The 17,209-nt window shown below is 39.4% G+C and overlaps 1 protein-coding gene across 4 annotated transcripts in view; it reads right to left on the minus strand.

Moving 5' to 3' along the window:
* DNAJC24 (DnaJ heat shock protein family (Hsp40) member C24) overlaps positions 1–17,209 on the minus strand; it is a 110,504-nt gene that overhangs the window by 68,257 nt on the left and 25,038 nt on the right. For all 4 annotated transcript variants that reach the window (XR_013540910.1, XM_072985855.2, XM_078384026.1 and 1 more), the window contains exon 3: positions 7,033–7,171. Coding sequence is in view for 3 of the 4 variants with exons in the window: in XM_072985855.2 (XP_072841956.2) it covers positions 7,033–7,171 (139 nt within the window). In the remaining variant the exon portion in view is untranslated. The remainder of the gene's footprint in view (positions 1–7,032; positions 7,172–17,209) is intronic.

Genomic DNA, 17,209 nt, shown 5'->3' on the forward strand with positions numbered 1-17,209 from the left:
TAAGTCATATTCATTTTGTGGATGGAAAGTGGTCCCCAACCCTACAAAAATTACCACTGCTTTAGATGTGATGTAGTGGCTCCACTTGTAGTTGGCAGAAGACTTCTGTTCAGCCCCATGGCTATTAACCTATTTGATTCTTCATGCTGTTCAATCTCTTTTATGAAACCAATGGGTAAGGAAGGCCCTTAGGCATTTTTTTTGACTACCTTTATCATGCTAACACTCCATTCTACAGTACTTCTCCTTTTTGCTGAAGTTAGGTAAGGATATGCAGGTGCTGAACTGCTGCCTGGATGCTGTAATAAGCTGGATAAGGGTTAGTCAGCTAAAGATAAATCCTAACAAAACTGAGTTCTGTGGATTGGTTTCGTAGACATGGAAGTTGGGTAACCAAACTGCCATTCATTGGACCTTATTCCCTCTAAAGAAACATGTACAATCGGCTAACGTAGACTGGAGTACTTATTTCTAGCTTTGACAGGCCTGCAAGCTGTAGCTATTCCTGGCAGAGATAACATAGAGACTGGTGACCTCCCAGTTAAACAACTGGAATACAGTCTATATGGTGTCGCCCTTGAAGATAACATGAGCTCCGAAGCTAGTGTAATATGATGCAGTTAGCTGACAAAACTTCTTCCAGAAACTATATGAATCGGTTCTAAATAAATTGCTGCGAATAATTTTAGAGTTGGAATTCAAGGTGTTGGTGGTATAATGTAATTCCCTAAATAGCTTAGTACTTTGGTAACTGAAACAGCACCTCTTCCTGCCACAGGAGGCTAGGCTAACCTCATTTTGAAGTACTTTCACAGGCAGGAAAAGACCTTTCTCTTCCGCCAAGCTATCCTTCAGTGGTTGGCTGCCTGAGTAGGGGTTTTTTTAAATGGATTGTTGTACCTTACTCTTTCAATGCATTTTCATGTTGCTTATATTTTTAGTATGGTATTTGTTTGATCCTTTTTAGTATTTGTATACTCACTGCATTACAGTATTTCAATTGTTTAAAAAAAACCCAACAAGCCTCTGGTATATGAAACTGGAATTTTCTAGTTCTGTACTCATGATACCCTTCACGGATTGCTGCCTTGTCGTGGCAAAGGGGCTTGAGTACTTAAGAGAAGCTATGGGCTATGCCATGCAGGGACACCCAAGACAGACAGGTCATAGTGTAGAGTTCTGACTAAACGCCATCCACCTGGAGCAGGAACTGGCGAGCCACTCCAGTATCTTTGCCAAGAAAGCTCCACGGACAGAAAAAAAGGCTAAAAAATAGGACGCTGGAAAATGAGCCCCTCAGGTCGTAAGGCATCCAACATGTTACTGAAGAAGAGCAGAGTACAAGTAGAAGTAGCTCCACAGCTAATGAAGTGTTTGGGCCAAAGCCCAAAGGACACTCAGCTGTGGACGTGCGTAGAAGTGAGAGGAAAGTCCGATGCTCCAAAGAAAAATACTGCATAGGAACCTGGAATGTAAGATCTATGAACATTAGTAAGCTGGATGTGGTCAAACAGGAGATAGCAAGAATAAACATTGACATCCTGGGCATCAGTGAACTAAAATGGACGGGAATGGGCAAATTCACTTCAGACGATTATCGTATCTACTACTGTGGCATAGAAACCTGTAGAAGAAATGGAGCAGCCCTCATAATCAACAAAAGAGTGGGAAAAGCTGTACTGGGATACATTCTCAAAAATGATAGAATGATTTCAATATGAATCCAAGGTAGAACTTTCAACATCACAGTAATCGAAGTTTATGCACCAATCACCTATGCTGAAGAGGCTGAAATTGACCAATTCCATGAAGATTTACAACACCTTCTAGAACTGACACCAAAGAAGGATTTTCTTTGCATTATAGGGGACTGGAATGCTAAAGTAGGAAGTCAAGAGATAAAAGGAAGAACAGGTATGTTTGGCCTTGGAGTTCAAAATGAAGCAGGACAAAGGCTAACAGAGTTTTGTCAAGAGAAGAAGCTGGTCATCACAAAAACTCTTTTCCAAAAGCACAAGAGGCGACACTACACATGGACATCATTAGATAGGCAATACCGAAATCAGATTGATCATGTTCTCTGCAGCCAAAGATGGAGAAGCTCTATACAGTCAGCAAAAACAAGACCTGGAGCTGATTGTGCCTCTGATCATCAACTTCTTATAGCAAAACTCAAACTTAAACTGAAGAGAGAGTAAAAATCACAGGGCAAGTCAGGTATAATCTAAATCAAATCCCTTATAAATACACAGTGGAAGTGAAGAACATATTTAAGGAACTAGATTTGGTGGACAGAGTGCCTGAAGAACTATGGCTGGAGGCTTGTAACACTGTACAGGAGGCAGCAACAAAAACCATCCCAAAGAAAAGGAAATGCAAGAAAGCAAAGTGGCTGTCCAACGAGGCCTTACAAATAGCAGAAAAGAGAAGGGAAACAAAATGCAGGGGAGATAGGGAAAGTTACAGAAAATTGAATGTGGACTTCCAGGGGAGAGACATGAAGGCCTTCTTAAACGAACAGTGCAAAGAAACAGAGGAAAATAATTGAAAGGGAAAAACCAGAGATCTGTTCAAGAAAATTGGAGATATTAAAGGAAGCATTTGTGCAAAGATGGACATGATAAAGGACAAAAACGGGAGGGACCGAACAGAAGCAGAAGACATCAAGAAGAAGTGGCAAGAATACACAGAGGAATTATACCAGGAAGATCTAGATGTCCCAGACAACCCAGATAGTGTGGTGGCCGGAGGACTAGAAAAGATCAGTCTACATCTCAGTCCCAATGAAGGGCAGTGACAAAGAATGCTCCAACTACTGTACTGTTGCACTCATTTCACACGCTAGCAAGGTTATGCTCAAAATCCTACAAGGTAGGCTTCAGCAATATATGGACTGAGAACTCCCAGAAATGCAAGCTGGATTTTGAAGGGGCAGAGGAACTAGAGACCAAATTGCTAACATGTGCTGGATTATGGAGAAAGCCAGAGAGTTCCAGAAAAACATCTACTTCTGCTTCATTGACTATGCCAAAGCCTTTGACTGTGTCAACCGCAGCAAACTATGGCAAGTTCTTAAAGAAATGAGAGTGCCTGACCACCTTATCTATCTCCTGAGAAACCTACATGTGGGACAGGAAACAATAGTTAGAACTGGATATGGAACAACTGATTGGTTCAAAATTGGGAAAGGAGTACAGCAAGGCTGTATATCGTCTCCAGCTTATTTAACTTATATGCAGAATACATCATGCGAAAGGGCAGACTGGATGAACCCCAAACCGGAATTAAGATTTCTGGAATAAATATCAACAACCTCCGATATGCAAATGATACTACTCTGATGGCAGAAAGTGAGGAGGAATTAAAGAACCTCTTAATGAGGATGAAAGAGGAGAGTGCAAAAAATGGTCTGTAGCTCAACATAAAAAAAGGATCATGGCCTCTGGTCTCATAACCTCCTGGCAAATAGAAGGGGAAGATATGGAGGCAGTGACAGATTTTACTTTCTTAGGCTCCATGATCACTGCAGATGGGGAGAGCAGCCATGAAAATTAAAAAATGCCTGCTTCTTGGGAGGAACGCGATGACAAACCTAGACAGCATCTTAAAAAGCAACGACATCACCATGCTGACAAAGGTCCACATAGTCAAAGCTATGTTTTTTCATTCTACAAGACGGAAGGTTCTTTTGGAATGTGTTTGTAGTGTATATATACTTAAACTTCCATTTTTTTAAAAAAACAGGTAATTCAGTTCTTCCTAAAAACTTCAGGTTTATGAATGTGGGCTATTGTGCTTCTGTATCCACAATTCAAAACGTCAGGCAATCGCCTGATATTGCTGCACAATATTATACCCATGTTCCCAGCAGGAAAAAGAATGCTAAACTTTGCCCAGGAAAGAGCAGTCTGAATACTGATAACACCAATGGCAGCAGTCAAGACATTCATAAAGCGATACCATGCAAGAGAAAATCCCAGAAGCTGACTCTTTTTTTAATCAAACACTTCTCAATCAAACACAAATAGTGTGTTTTTTGACAAATATGAATGGTAGTGAGCACAAGAGGGTATCCTATAGACCATCCTGACTGCTGACATTGGTGCTGTCAACATTCAGGCTGCCCTTTGCTATTTAAAGATTGGATCCTTTTCCCTGCTGGCAATGCGAGCATGGTATCATGCAGCAATATCAGCCATTTTCTGGCATTCCCAATTGTGGTTACAGAAGCACAATTTCCCACATTAATAAACCAGATAATTTTGTTTTTTCAAGAACTGAATATATACACCAAGACCTTTGTTTCCTCAAGATATTAATAGCCACCAGCTCAGGAAGCTTTGAAAGGGGATTATGCAGTTTCATGAGGGATGTATAGGTCCTCCAGGATCAAGTACAATGGAGCTGAATAAAAGTGCAGGGGGTTCCTCTCCAGCTTCTACTTTTAGTGAACAGAAACTATTAATGACACATTAACCCATAAGAATTTGTACTGCAATATCTAATACATTGTTTAGAATTGAGGAGACTTCTATTCTAATCCCAAATTGGCCACAAAGCTTGGTCTAGTGACTCTTTCTTTACCTCCCTCACATAGATTATTAGCAAGTGTTCATTCTCTTTGCCTTGTGCATCTAAAATACATTGGTAGATCATGCAGAAACTTAACTAGCGAGTCAGTGTGTGTAGTGGCTACAGATTCACAGAGTTATTGCTGGGATAAAAACTTCCCAAGCACAAGAAAAGAAATGAGGCACCCTTTGCTTGTTGAAAGTGAAACAAACATTAATCACAGTCTTAATTTTGGTTTGCATTTGATCTAGAAAGTGAACTCACAAGAATACCTTCAACTAAATTATTATGTATATTTGTGCTATTCACACACCACCCAACCTACAACACAATAAATATGTAGTGGTCTCACACATACTGTACATCCAAGGGGAATTCTCCAAAAAATAATTACTTTCATAACAGCAAGAGCAGAGCTCCTCTGACTTCCGCCTTAAGTTGTGCTTAAGAATATGATAAAGTTGTTGGTTAACAGAAGTCTGAAATTACCCAGTTTGCTAATATTGTACTAATGTCTATTTGTTATTACTAATGAATCATTTGAAACAATGATTAAAAAAAGAAATTAAAGATTTCTGCTGAAAAATTAAGCAAAATGAGTGTACATAAGACATCTGTGATCAAAGTTGGCTCACTCAGATCTCATTTGAGTAGAGTGCTAAATCTATTGAACTATTCAGTTGTATTTTGGCATATAAAGAGTAGCCAAGAGAACATTCTTCTGAATGTGGGCAAATCCCACATGTTGGCATGGAATTTTAAGGAATTGGGGGAGGGAGAACTAAGACAAGCCACTCAATACCTCTAAAAGACTTTTCCTTACAACAGCAAACAGTTAATACATCAAATTTAGCTAAAACAAAAAGGTGTGTCTCATATGAAGCCTTTCAAACACCCAAGTGATTGCAACAAACATTACATGGGGCAGTGCTATTATGCATCTCATTAGAATTTCAAAGAAAATAAGTGTTCATCCATTCTGCTAGTACAAGTAGGTCAGCTCTAACAAATTTTAAAAGCATATCTGTATAGCTTTTCACACACAAAAATGAAAATCAAGATTGTTCATTGTTGTAAGAATGTGAAAGTTAATCAATGGGATGAATTTTTATGCTAAGTTATTTGTTCCAACTCAAAGTAAGACAAGTAAAACAAAACGTTTCCCCTTTTTTATACAACAGAAACATTTTCTAAACCATCAGTTTTTATTATTCATTTTCTATGTAAGAATGTCTCATTTTTATTAAGCCAAAAGCAATACAACTAATTTAAAAACAATTCTGCTCTTTAAAAATTTTATACCCAGTAGCCAATAGCCTCAGCAGCATATTTTAAGAAGAAATATAAACATCCAATAATTCATGGTCAAAAATAAGTTTGTCTACTCAGTGTATTCTTTACTTAATTATGCATATTTGGCAGCCATGCTGACTAAGCTTTTGTTTCGCAGATAAAATTGTTGCAACCTTAGCAGCAGGGAAGTTTAAACAGCAAGAGAAAAAGATTTGATGGTGTGCCAACATACAATGGAAGGGAATTCAATAACATGCTGCAGAGACAGTGAGCTTTTATCAAACACACTGAAAAGTGATGGTAGCTACACGTCAATGCTGGACCAGAGTGTGTTACTGCAGAGTGCAACTGAGTGTTTTCCCCACAGGCAATACGCTATTATTGACTCCCCCCATTAACATGTAGGGTGGATATACATTTATTGAAGGTTCTAATGGAAGGCTGAGGGACTCCTATCCCGAGGCCAGAGCAGAAAGACAGCCTATCACTTCATGTAATGGTAGCCCATGTGTGACAGACCTGACCTACATTTCCTCCTTTCTTTCTCACAACAGCCTGTCACTGTTTTAAGATGCTATTTTCTGAGATGTATTTAAAAAGAGGGGGGGGGAGAGAGAGAGAAATGCACGCTGGAATTGCCTGGTTAATGTGGTTTACTGAAGTATTATTTATAAATTGCTTCCTTAGGATTAGGACAGATGCATTATGAACAGTATTGAAAAATGATGCCTGATCATGGAGTGTTTCTACAACCTACTGCTATTGTATACCTTTAATATAAATTAAAAATCTCTATCTAAAATGAAGTAACTGAATATAACAAAGAACATAACTCAAGAAACTAAGAACATTTAATGAAACTGCTTTAAGTTTTGTCAAATTAAGATTGGCTAAATGAAGTCATTATTAACTAAATCCTACATTCATTTGAATTAGCAGAACAGCTACCACCTAATGCTTTGTCAAAAATAATCAAGTGTTTTTACTGCCTAATGGATGAGTAATAATCAGTATAAATAATATATCTATATATGGAAGCAAGATAATAGCAAATTAGTTGTTTCAGTAGAAAAGCATTTTGAAAAAGCACCACTGATCTACCTCTCCAGCTTTTGCTCTCAAGAGCTGCTGCTGCTACTACTACAGCACTCCTCGGCAGGAACCTACCTCTCCGCTGCAGGTCATACTCTTTTTTTGTCTCTTCATTCCCTAGAATTTTCCACGCTCGATCAATTTCGATGAACCTCTGCATGCGCGCCTCCACTTCTCCTGCTGGCACATCTGTGCTCTGTTTGTCTGGATGATACTGCCAATCAACAAAAAGAAGGGAGGGGGGAAAGAATGGGGGGAATCAATAGTAAATACGAGATCTATTTTAAGGTGTATGGAAAATATAAAGGCCTGAACTATAGTGCCAAGAAAACAAACAAAGGAAACAGCACTGGCCACAAGAGATTGCTGCCAGGTTAATTAGACCACTGGAACAGCAGCAAATGCACCAGTGGCACAAATGTCACAATCTGCACTGACAGCATTTTCTGGATAATTTGCTGATAGAATCATTGTTCTTATGGACAATTTGCCTAGGTAAGGTAAAAGTTCCCCTTGACATTTAGTCCAGTCATGTCCGACTCTAGGGTGCAGTGCTCATCCCTGTTTCCAAGCCACAGAGCCAGCGTTTGTCAGAAGACAGTTTCCATGGTCACATGGTCAGCACAAATAGACATGGAATGCCGTTACCTTCCCACCTTCCCATGCTTTTGAACTGCTAGGTTGGCAGGAACTGGGACAAGTGACGGGAGCTCACTCTGTCACGTGGATTCAATCTTATGACTGCTGGTCTTCTGACCTTGCAGCACAGAGGCTTCTGCGGTTTAACCCGCAGTGCCACCACATCCCTATAATTTACCTAGAGAATGACTAATGCAAACAAACAGAAATAGGTACACAGAAATAAATACAAAAGAGGAGTGAAAGAGCATTATATAGACATATTTTAAAAAGCCAAATACGTATATAAAAAAACAAACTTGTTCTATGTCTACAAAGTACTTGTTTCCAGGTCTTAAGAGCTGAAACACTCACAAGCATAGACAGAAATGATATACATTTGCTGTATATATAATTCTATTTCTGAAAATGTGATTCTTCATCTTTTATTTATTCCAAATCAGTGAATAAAAAGATCTTCCAAATTTCTAAAGTCATGGGTCACTGGGTATAATATTCTGTGCCGTTTTCAGTTTTGAAGTGAGTATCTAAGCACAGGACTAAAAAGTAAAATGTGTAAGCAAAATGATATTCTAATATTCTATTATTTGCAATCAAGCTACTAAACATAGCATAACACAATTGTAATAAGACCAGATGGGGAAGGGAAGAGCAGGAGGAAAGGAAGAGGGAGTGGGACAGGGTGGATTTCTACTACTTATATACTATCATTTCATATTATCTCATCATAGAGTTTTCAAGACCTAAATATACAGAAATTGCTTTGCTATTGTCTCCTTCTGCTTAGTACTAAAAAGAGTTAGCTTAAATGTTACTTTCTTTTCTATGAAAAAGCAAATTCATTCATCTGAAACGTGGTATTCAAAGAAATCTTTACAGATCTTGCAGACTGCCAGAAATACAAGTACAGTACCGGTAAGTGTGTTCCAGGTCAAATCAAGTTTGAAATCTCACTAGTAGCTAAAATAACTGAACTGATGTGACAGTACTTTTTATGTACTATGAGAAGATAAGTTGCTGGAAATGCAAATAACATTAGGAAAAGGGGAAGGTAGTAGGAAGAGACAAAGACGTAATATGAGATAGATGAACCTCAATAAAGGAAGCCACAGCATTTAGTAAGCAAATACTAGGCAGGGCTATTAATCATGAGACCTTCTGGAGGCCCTTAATTTATTAGGTCACCATGAGCTGGAATGAAATTTATGGCATTTAAAAGAAATTTAATACAATGGAGAACATTCTGAGGAACCCTCATTCCTAATGAAAAACGTATACACATATAATTAGCAGAATTGAATTAAAAGGCAAATCTAGCTTTACCTAATCACCTCTTTTGCTATCAGTTTGATAATCCACAAGTATTGGCTTAACATTGGTTCTTCACTACATAGGCCAAGTTCCAAGAGCATGCTTTGAAGCTCTCAACTGGAATTTCCTTCTCTCCCCCTTAAGATGCACCCCTCCATAATGCCAAAGCACTTGCTGTAGAAGATTTTTCAGCCCACTTGAGCTAGTTTTTAGAGTGCCTGGTGGAACTGTCAATGATGGCATAAGCAAAAGGACCCAGCAGACATTCAAGATTGGATGCTGACTATGGAATTACATCAATACGACTCAGAATTTAATGACCAAGGCCCCACACTATAAATCAGTCCCAGACCATCATGACCACTCACTGCTTTTATTACCAGATTGGGTAGCCAGTTTTGGTAGCTATTCAGAATACCAACAGAGAAGGATTCATATTATGTTCCAACATAGAGCACTAAAGAATCATGTTTGGTTTATACCGAAGGTCTTTCTAGTCCAACAGTGTCATCAAACACATTAGCCTTCTAGAATACTCACACCAGCAAGAAATAAATGCAACTGGACCCTCCATTACACATTCCCCAGCAACTAATGCACAGAGGCAGCATGGCCTTCGATAGCAAAGGTGATAGGTAACTATTTTGACTAGCAGTGACTGATGGCCTGAAACTCCATCAATTCATATACTCATTCTTCATGTATCTCCAATACTTCCTACATAACTTCCTAGTCCAGAGTTTAGATACATGCTTTTATAAGTTAATTCATTTCCACTTTATTGTGCTTAAAGGAAGGATCATGTGGTGAAGTCTCAGTACAAAATGGATTGCAACAGATACAGCTTTCTAGAAGCTTTTCTTATACAAAAAAGTGACACCAGGATGACAAATATCTGCAGTCCACATTTGTTTCTCTATACTTTTCTTTATCTAAAGATAAGGGATACAGTACTAAAAGTATTCTGTGTCATAATGGAAGTACCTAGTCCTCCTCCATGTAATCAGTAGATGGAATCTGTATTTATAGAAAATGTAATAGGCTTTATCACTGGAAGGACAGATCCTGAAGCTGAGGCTTCAATACTTTGGCCATCTCATGAGAAGAGAAGACTCCTTGGAAAAGACCTTGATGTTAGGAAAGTGTGACGGCAAGAGGAGAAGGGGATGACAGAAGATGAAATGGCTGGACAGTGTCTGCGAAGCAACCAACATGAAATTGACACAACTCCAGGAGGCAGTGGAAGATAGGAGGGCCTGGCGTGCTCTGGTCCATGGGATCATGAAGAGTCGGACACGACTAAACGACGACAAATAGGCTTTATTAGCTCTATTCAGTCAAGCCAAAAGTGTGTGCACAGCACATGCAATGATGGGAGCATACTACTAATTATGTGCCATCAAGTCAATTCTGACTTATGCTGACCCTTTCTGGGGTATTCACATAGAGAGTACTCAGAAGTGGTTTTGTATTCCCTTCTTCTGGGGTCACCCAGAATGTGCAGCTTGCCCAAGACCACACAGGCTGGTTCTACTTGTAAAAGGAACAATGGGGAATCAAACTCCCAACCTCTGGCTCCAGCCAGATACCTAAACATCTGAGCTATCTAGCCAGCTCTGGGAGCAACTAGTCTGCCCTTTTTTGCTGCATTTATAATCGCACAAAAGTGTCTATCAAAAGTCGGGGAGGCTGTTGTATCCATACAGGGTTTCCATGTGAGACACAAAGCACATCCAAAATCAGAGTTCTGGCTCATGTGGCGGGCCTATATGGATACAACAATCTCCTCCTCTTCAGACAGTCACTTTTGTTTGTTGAAAACCATGATGGAGGGGTGATATTAGTGCACTCACTCACTGTGTGTGAAGGATGCATGCTTATAAAATGCCTAAATAGGCCTATTGTTTTCAAAGCATTCTTCCTGTTTTGAATCAGATAGCAGCAACAAAACTACTGCTGAAAATTAAATCTTGAACTTTTTATTCAGTTTCTTCTCCCTTTCATGATCCTAAAGTGTGTATATATACACACTATAGACATCTATAAAGCTATCCACCATAATTTTGGTAGGGAGGATTCAAGGTAGGTATTAGTAATCCCAAACATAAAAGAAAACATATTAGGAAGAGTAAAATGCCTTTTAAGAAAATAAAACAGAGACCATCATGTGCCTTAGTTTACACGCTGCAGTACAGTTAAGAATATTGGGAATAGGCCTGAGAGATCCAGATTCAAATCTTTGCTTAAATTCAAACCTTGCTTGGCAAATGAAAACAGTAGAAAACATCTAACACACAGCCAGCCTCTGAATTCTTGCTTTATGGGCTCCCACCTCTACCACTAGCACTTTTTCCATACTGTACTTGTAATTCATGCCAATGATGAGGAGGTGAAGTTTATGTTCCTTGAATGCTAGTATTTGAAGCTTCTCCAAATACGTAGCCCACCCTGGCATGCTTCCTCTGCCTTTCTAGTAAGAAAAATCAGAGGGTGGGCACATCCCAGATTACAACTATTGGCAGTGGCCAAGTTGGCTAGAGATGAGGGAAGCTCATCTGAGGGGCATAATGTCAGAGCAGGCTGACACAGAAGCTATGGCAACATGAATCTGAATATTCTCAGAGTGCAGTAGTCACGATGCTCTGCTAAGATAAATGTATAATGTATAATATACTTCTGCCTCTACAAGTAAACAATCTAGGACTTCTTCTACCAACCCAGAATACCTGCATTTACTTAGACTGACAGCTACCCCTTATATTAATAGCAGACAATGGCTGAGGATATTACTTGAACATGGAAAAATCAGGGAAAGGCTGCATGGTTGTGGAAAAAATACAAATGCAGGAACAGGTGATACCTTTAAGCAACTATTAAGAATATAAAATAAAAAAACAAACAGCGAGCTTTCAAATCTTCTTCAAGGCTGTGCATCAAGTTCTTGTGAGTAGTTCCAAACTTGTAAGACGTTATTAATGTCCCAAATTCACATGGCTGATGATGTTGAGGCCAGGTTCACTTTTTAGATGGAGCCAGTGCAGTATGCAAGTTGCCTTTAAGCTCCCCCTCAGCCAGCAGTTTGGAATTTATGGTCCAATTCCCCCCACTCCTCCTTTGTTCTGCCTTTTTGAAACTCAAAGAATTTCTTTTTGGCTAGGAGAAGGAAGAGTGACTAGGAGCATGACCTACCTCTAACAGGGTTGGGATTAGGAATTTAGTTAAACTACCAGGAACAGTCGATTTAAGCCAAATTAAAGCCAAATAAATAATTTTACCTGGTGAATGCTTTCTTTAGCATGCAAGACTGTTTGTTTGATGTCAAACATGAAAGTCTATTACCATACTCAAAGCAACAATATAGATGCTATGTCTGCATTGGATACCTAATGGGGTGTAGAGGATAGATTGACAGACTAGGACTCAAGAGACTTGGGTTCAAATCTTTGCTTGACCATGAAAACCTATGGGGGGTGGGGTAGGGGTAGAATAAGTAATACTACTTATATCTCACTTATCTTGAAAGCCCTATTAGAGTTGCTGTAAGTTCTTTTTCTGACTCGATGGCACATTTCAGACACACACCTATTTACTCAAAAGACTCACAGTGTGGATTACTTCCAGAAATATTATTTATTCATACTACTTATATACTACTTTTCCACAGTATACCAAACTGATGCACTGAAATTACATAATTCAGTTTAAACAGAGTAATATTCTTACTATGCAACTCTGTACATTCTTAATGGGAGATAATTTTTAAGAAATTGTATTAAATCTTCACCTACGCTTAGGATTTTAATATACAGTAGAACCCCATATCTACTGGATGAGTATCCACTGATCCATTCAACCACGGTCAGTTGCAGTCAATGAAATCAGATCACCAGGTGCCGTTTAAACTCTGGCAGATCCACTCCTTGGGTCCAGGCCAGGTTTTCAAAATGCCTTGGCCAGATGGGAGCCAGGAAAGAACCCCCCTCGGGATTCCTTGTTTCTTGCCTCTCACTCAAGGTCTCCCCCCCCCCCCAGGCTAGGTTGCGCTCTCAGCCAAGGCGAGGCGTAGGTGCTCTAATCCTGACCAAAATGGCTGTAATTGTACTGGAAACCGGAGAGATCAGGTTGAAAGGGGCAGCAGCAGTTCTGGGGTGGGATCTGCAGTCCCCAGACAGAGGTGCAGGGAAGGAGGGAGAAGAAGAGAAGTACCTAACTGGCTCTCACCCTTCATCTGCTGCCCACTCCTCCCCATCCATTCTTCACCTCCCCCAGTGTTCTGGACTGGTCTCTCCCTCCGCCCCCTGCAGATTTAGGACAGGAGTGTGTGCATTTTCCTTCTCTGAGCTGGGGCCTCAGTTTGGAAAGGGCATGGAAGGCTCTGTTCACGTAAGTAAGGCAGCAGCAGGGTTGCTGAGGCAGCTGAACTACAAGAAAGTGGGAGGTGCTTTTTTTCTTTAAATCATTACTGTTGTTTCTGTGTGACAATACAGGGATCCTTCTGTATTTGCTATGTGTTTGACACTACTGTACTTGCGCTTTTCAATATCGGGGGAGGGGTGAAACCAATTCCCATGGATACAGAGGTCCTACTGTAGTTTGTTCTGGAAAACCTGGGTGCTGGTTATCAGCTCTGAGACATCCTGTCCATGATCCAGTTTCCAAACAAATTCCATAGAGCTGTTGAAGTATTTGTTAAAGTAGAAGCAGAGGCTGGAATTATGCAAGAATATAAGCAACGTCATTGTGTAAATCTGTGATCCCTGAAAACTACAGTTTATGTGAGGTTTCCACTCTCTTTGCTGTGATGCTAATATTACATCATGAGGTTGGGTCTAGAAATGGAATTTCTGTCGACAAAATAGCAAAAAGATCAGGGTAATTGTTCCATTCCCCTTGCAGCACCCTGCATTTCTTCTCATCTTGTTATGGAGGTTCTCCAACCCTGTGTAGCAAACCTCCCATTCCATTTTGAAAACATCAAGTTCTTATGTTAGCTATCCCAAACCTATGTTAGGTATTTTCCAATTATTTGCAACAACTTCAAGACAACTTACAATAACATCTTCAATATACAATATAACCCCCCTCTCATATGCACATATTACCAAGTTGAGAGGGTTTGAATGTGTTAGGAAAGCTTAGAGCAAAAACTCCAGAAGACCAGAATCTGTTACAAATCTATAATCCCAGCAAGGTCACCCAAGGTGAAATGGAACTGAGACACCAGAGTAAGATAACACTCGTCCTCTTCAGGAAATAACAAAAACATTGAAAACAAAATTTGATAATTTTAATACTGATGAAGATAGAGAAATTGTTGAAGGGCAACTATAGGTCAGAAACATTAGTGGAATGTGATACTAGTGAAGGATCTTTCACAGACAATGGTACTGACATGCAGTCTAACTCTTATTAGTACTGTGCAGAAAAGGCAATGATAATCACTACTCAATATTCTATACTTTGAAAATCATGTGATAAAACAATACAAAATGAAACACAAGTTAGTTCTGGAAGATGAGACTCCCAAATCAGAAATTACTTAATCAGTTATCGGAGATTAGCAAAGAATAAACACAAATGGCATTGTTACTAATGAGTCAACTGGATTAAAGCCAACATGACAGATAGTTGCCAATGTGCAAAGAGGTAAAAGGAAACTTTGATGGTGCACAATACATATAATTGGAAAATCAAATGTGCAAAGTATGACTCAAGCGAAGTCTGAAACTAAAACAAGAAACGGAACATTTAAATATTGCAATACCTGGTGTGAGTGAACTAAAAACTGGAACAGGAAATTCTTAGCCAGATAATTGGAAATTGTTTTAACTAGGAAATGACAAACTCAGAAGAAATGATGTGGCTCTAATGCTGAAGCAAGACATAGCACAAGCAGTTAGAGACTATAGTGCAAAGTCTCTCTGAATAATATTAGTCAGACTTCACAGAGAGCCTATAAACATAACCGTATCATGGTAACCATCAATCAAGTTTATGTTCCAAATACAGATGATGAAAAAGAACAATACAAGAAGTTTTCATGCAAGTATCCAGAAAGAAATTTGCAAAACAGGATGTGCTCATAGGCAACTGAAAACACATAAATAGGAAATAAAGCATGACAGATCATGCAGTTCACTGCACAAATGAGATACATCCCAACATCTCATCCATTAGTCAAAACATGTTATGCAAACTTTACATGAAAACCAATGAAGTAAGCCATGTCTATTTATTTGACTATAACCCACATTTCTCTAGAAGCTGGGACTCAAGATAGGTTTTAGAAAGATATAGACATGGCTGTGAAAGGTCAGAATTCTTGGGCTACCATAATTGACAGGGCTACCATATGATTTTATGACATAACAATAACAACAATACAATATAAGAATAACACTGTCACTAACAGATAAAAAGACAAGTGGTGACTAAAAGGCAAAGTCCAGACAGAGATCAACAAATCAGACAAAAACTGCTTTATGCACTGTGACAGGACGAGTTATAGGGATGGAAAGACACAATCAAAAAACTTGCTCCTAATTTCACTGTTCACAGAAGTTCTGAGCACAAGTATAATTAAAAATGGCTTCCTGCCATGGTTTGCTAGATGCTACATTTTTTAAAAAATATTTTTTAAATTAAATGAACATTAAATTACAGTGCAACAAACATCAGATAAATCTTCCTACTTTTGTTTATGTTTTAAACTTTGGAAATGTTCCATATACGAAAAGCCTGAACACTCGATAAAGTATTCACATCTACATTAAACCACTGGGAGAGGTTATCTGAAGTTTTGAGGTTTAGTGTCACCAGTATGCAGATGATACTCAACTCTATACAGTACTGTATTTCCTTGCCATCTGAATTTAAGGAGGCTTTTTTTGGCTTTAGATTGGTATCTGATGTCAGTAATAAACTGGATGAGGGTGAAACTTAATCCAGAAAAGACAGAGGTGCTCCTGGTCAGTCAAAAGGCAGATTAGAGAATAGGAATGCAGTCTGTACTGGGTGTGGTTACACTCCTTCTGAAGACACAGGTGCACAGCTTGGGGATGCTCCTGGATTCATATCTGAGCCTGGATACCCAGGTTTCAATGGTGGGCAGGATTGGTGCACCAGCTGTGCCTATTCCTGGAGAGGTCTGATCTAGCCATGGTGACACATGCTTTAGTTACATCCTGGCTGGATTACTGTAATGCTGTCTGTGCGGGGCTGCCTATGGAAAGCGTCTGGAAACTTCAGCAGATCCAAAATGCAGCAGCCAGGTTGTTGAATGGGGCTGGTTACAGCGATCACATAACCGCCCTGTTACAGCAGTTCCACTGGCTGCTGATCTGTTTCCAAGCTGAATTCAAGGTGCTGGTTTTCATTTATAAAGCCGTAAATGGCTTGGGCCCAGGCTGTCTCAAGCACCACATCCCCCTTTATGAGCCTGCTCGAGTGTTAAGATTATCAGGAGAGACTGTCATGTTCATAGGTGCATTTAATTGGTATACGGGAGAAGCCTTCTCTTTTGTGGTTCCCAGACTTTGGAACTCCCTCCCTCAAGAGGCTTTGCGGTCCTTCCACAAGCAGCAGACTTTTCTATTCATGCAAGCTTTCTCTGTGTGAATGGCTGCTGAGCGGGTTTTTTTAAAATGGACTGTTGTACCTTCCTGCCTTGAACGTGTTTTGCTGTTGCTTATGTTTTATGTATGGCATTTGTCTGGTCTTTTTTAGTATTTGTATACTCAGTGTTGTTAGCTTTTATACTGTATTTTAATAATGTAAGTTGCTTTGGGTACTTTAAGGAGAAAAGTGGGGTAAAAATATTTTAAATAAATAATAATAAACTGGCCAGTTCCTAGCAAAATCAGTGTGAGCTGCTCAACACTTCACAGGAACAAATCCTCAGCCAAGCAAAATCCATCTGAAATGTTTTTCTTTAGCTACTATACAGACTTAATGACTTGCACATAAAAGGTCTTGTACAACAGCTAGCCTGAAGCAACACTGCACTTTTTGCTCTGTGGCCTACATGGTTCATCAGGTACTAATTAGGTAGCATGTTCTGTCAACGCTTTCATGCTTTTCTTCTATTAATTGATCATTCTGCCAAATTAATGACATTGCTGCACCAGCTTTGAATTTCTTTAGTTCCTTTACCTGCAAGACAGAATATGGGGAAAAAATCCCAAAAGGTTGCAAGTTAAATGTCCTCCTTCGAAATTTCAAACTAACACAAAGGAAAAGTAGGAAGTGTTCCAAAAGTCTTAGTGTACTACCAGTGCTTTAAAAAGTAGGATGTTTGTCACTA

Source organism: Pogona vitticeps, chromosome 1, assembly GCF_051106095.1.
Source record: "Pogona vitticeps strain Pit_001003342236 chromosome 1, PviZW2.1, whole genome shotgun sequence".
NCBI lineage: Eukaryota > Metazoa > Chordata > Lepidosauria > Squamata > Agamidae > Pogona > Pogona vitticeps.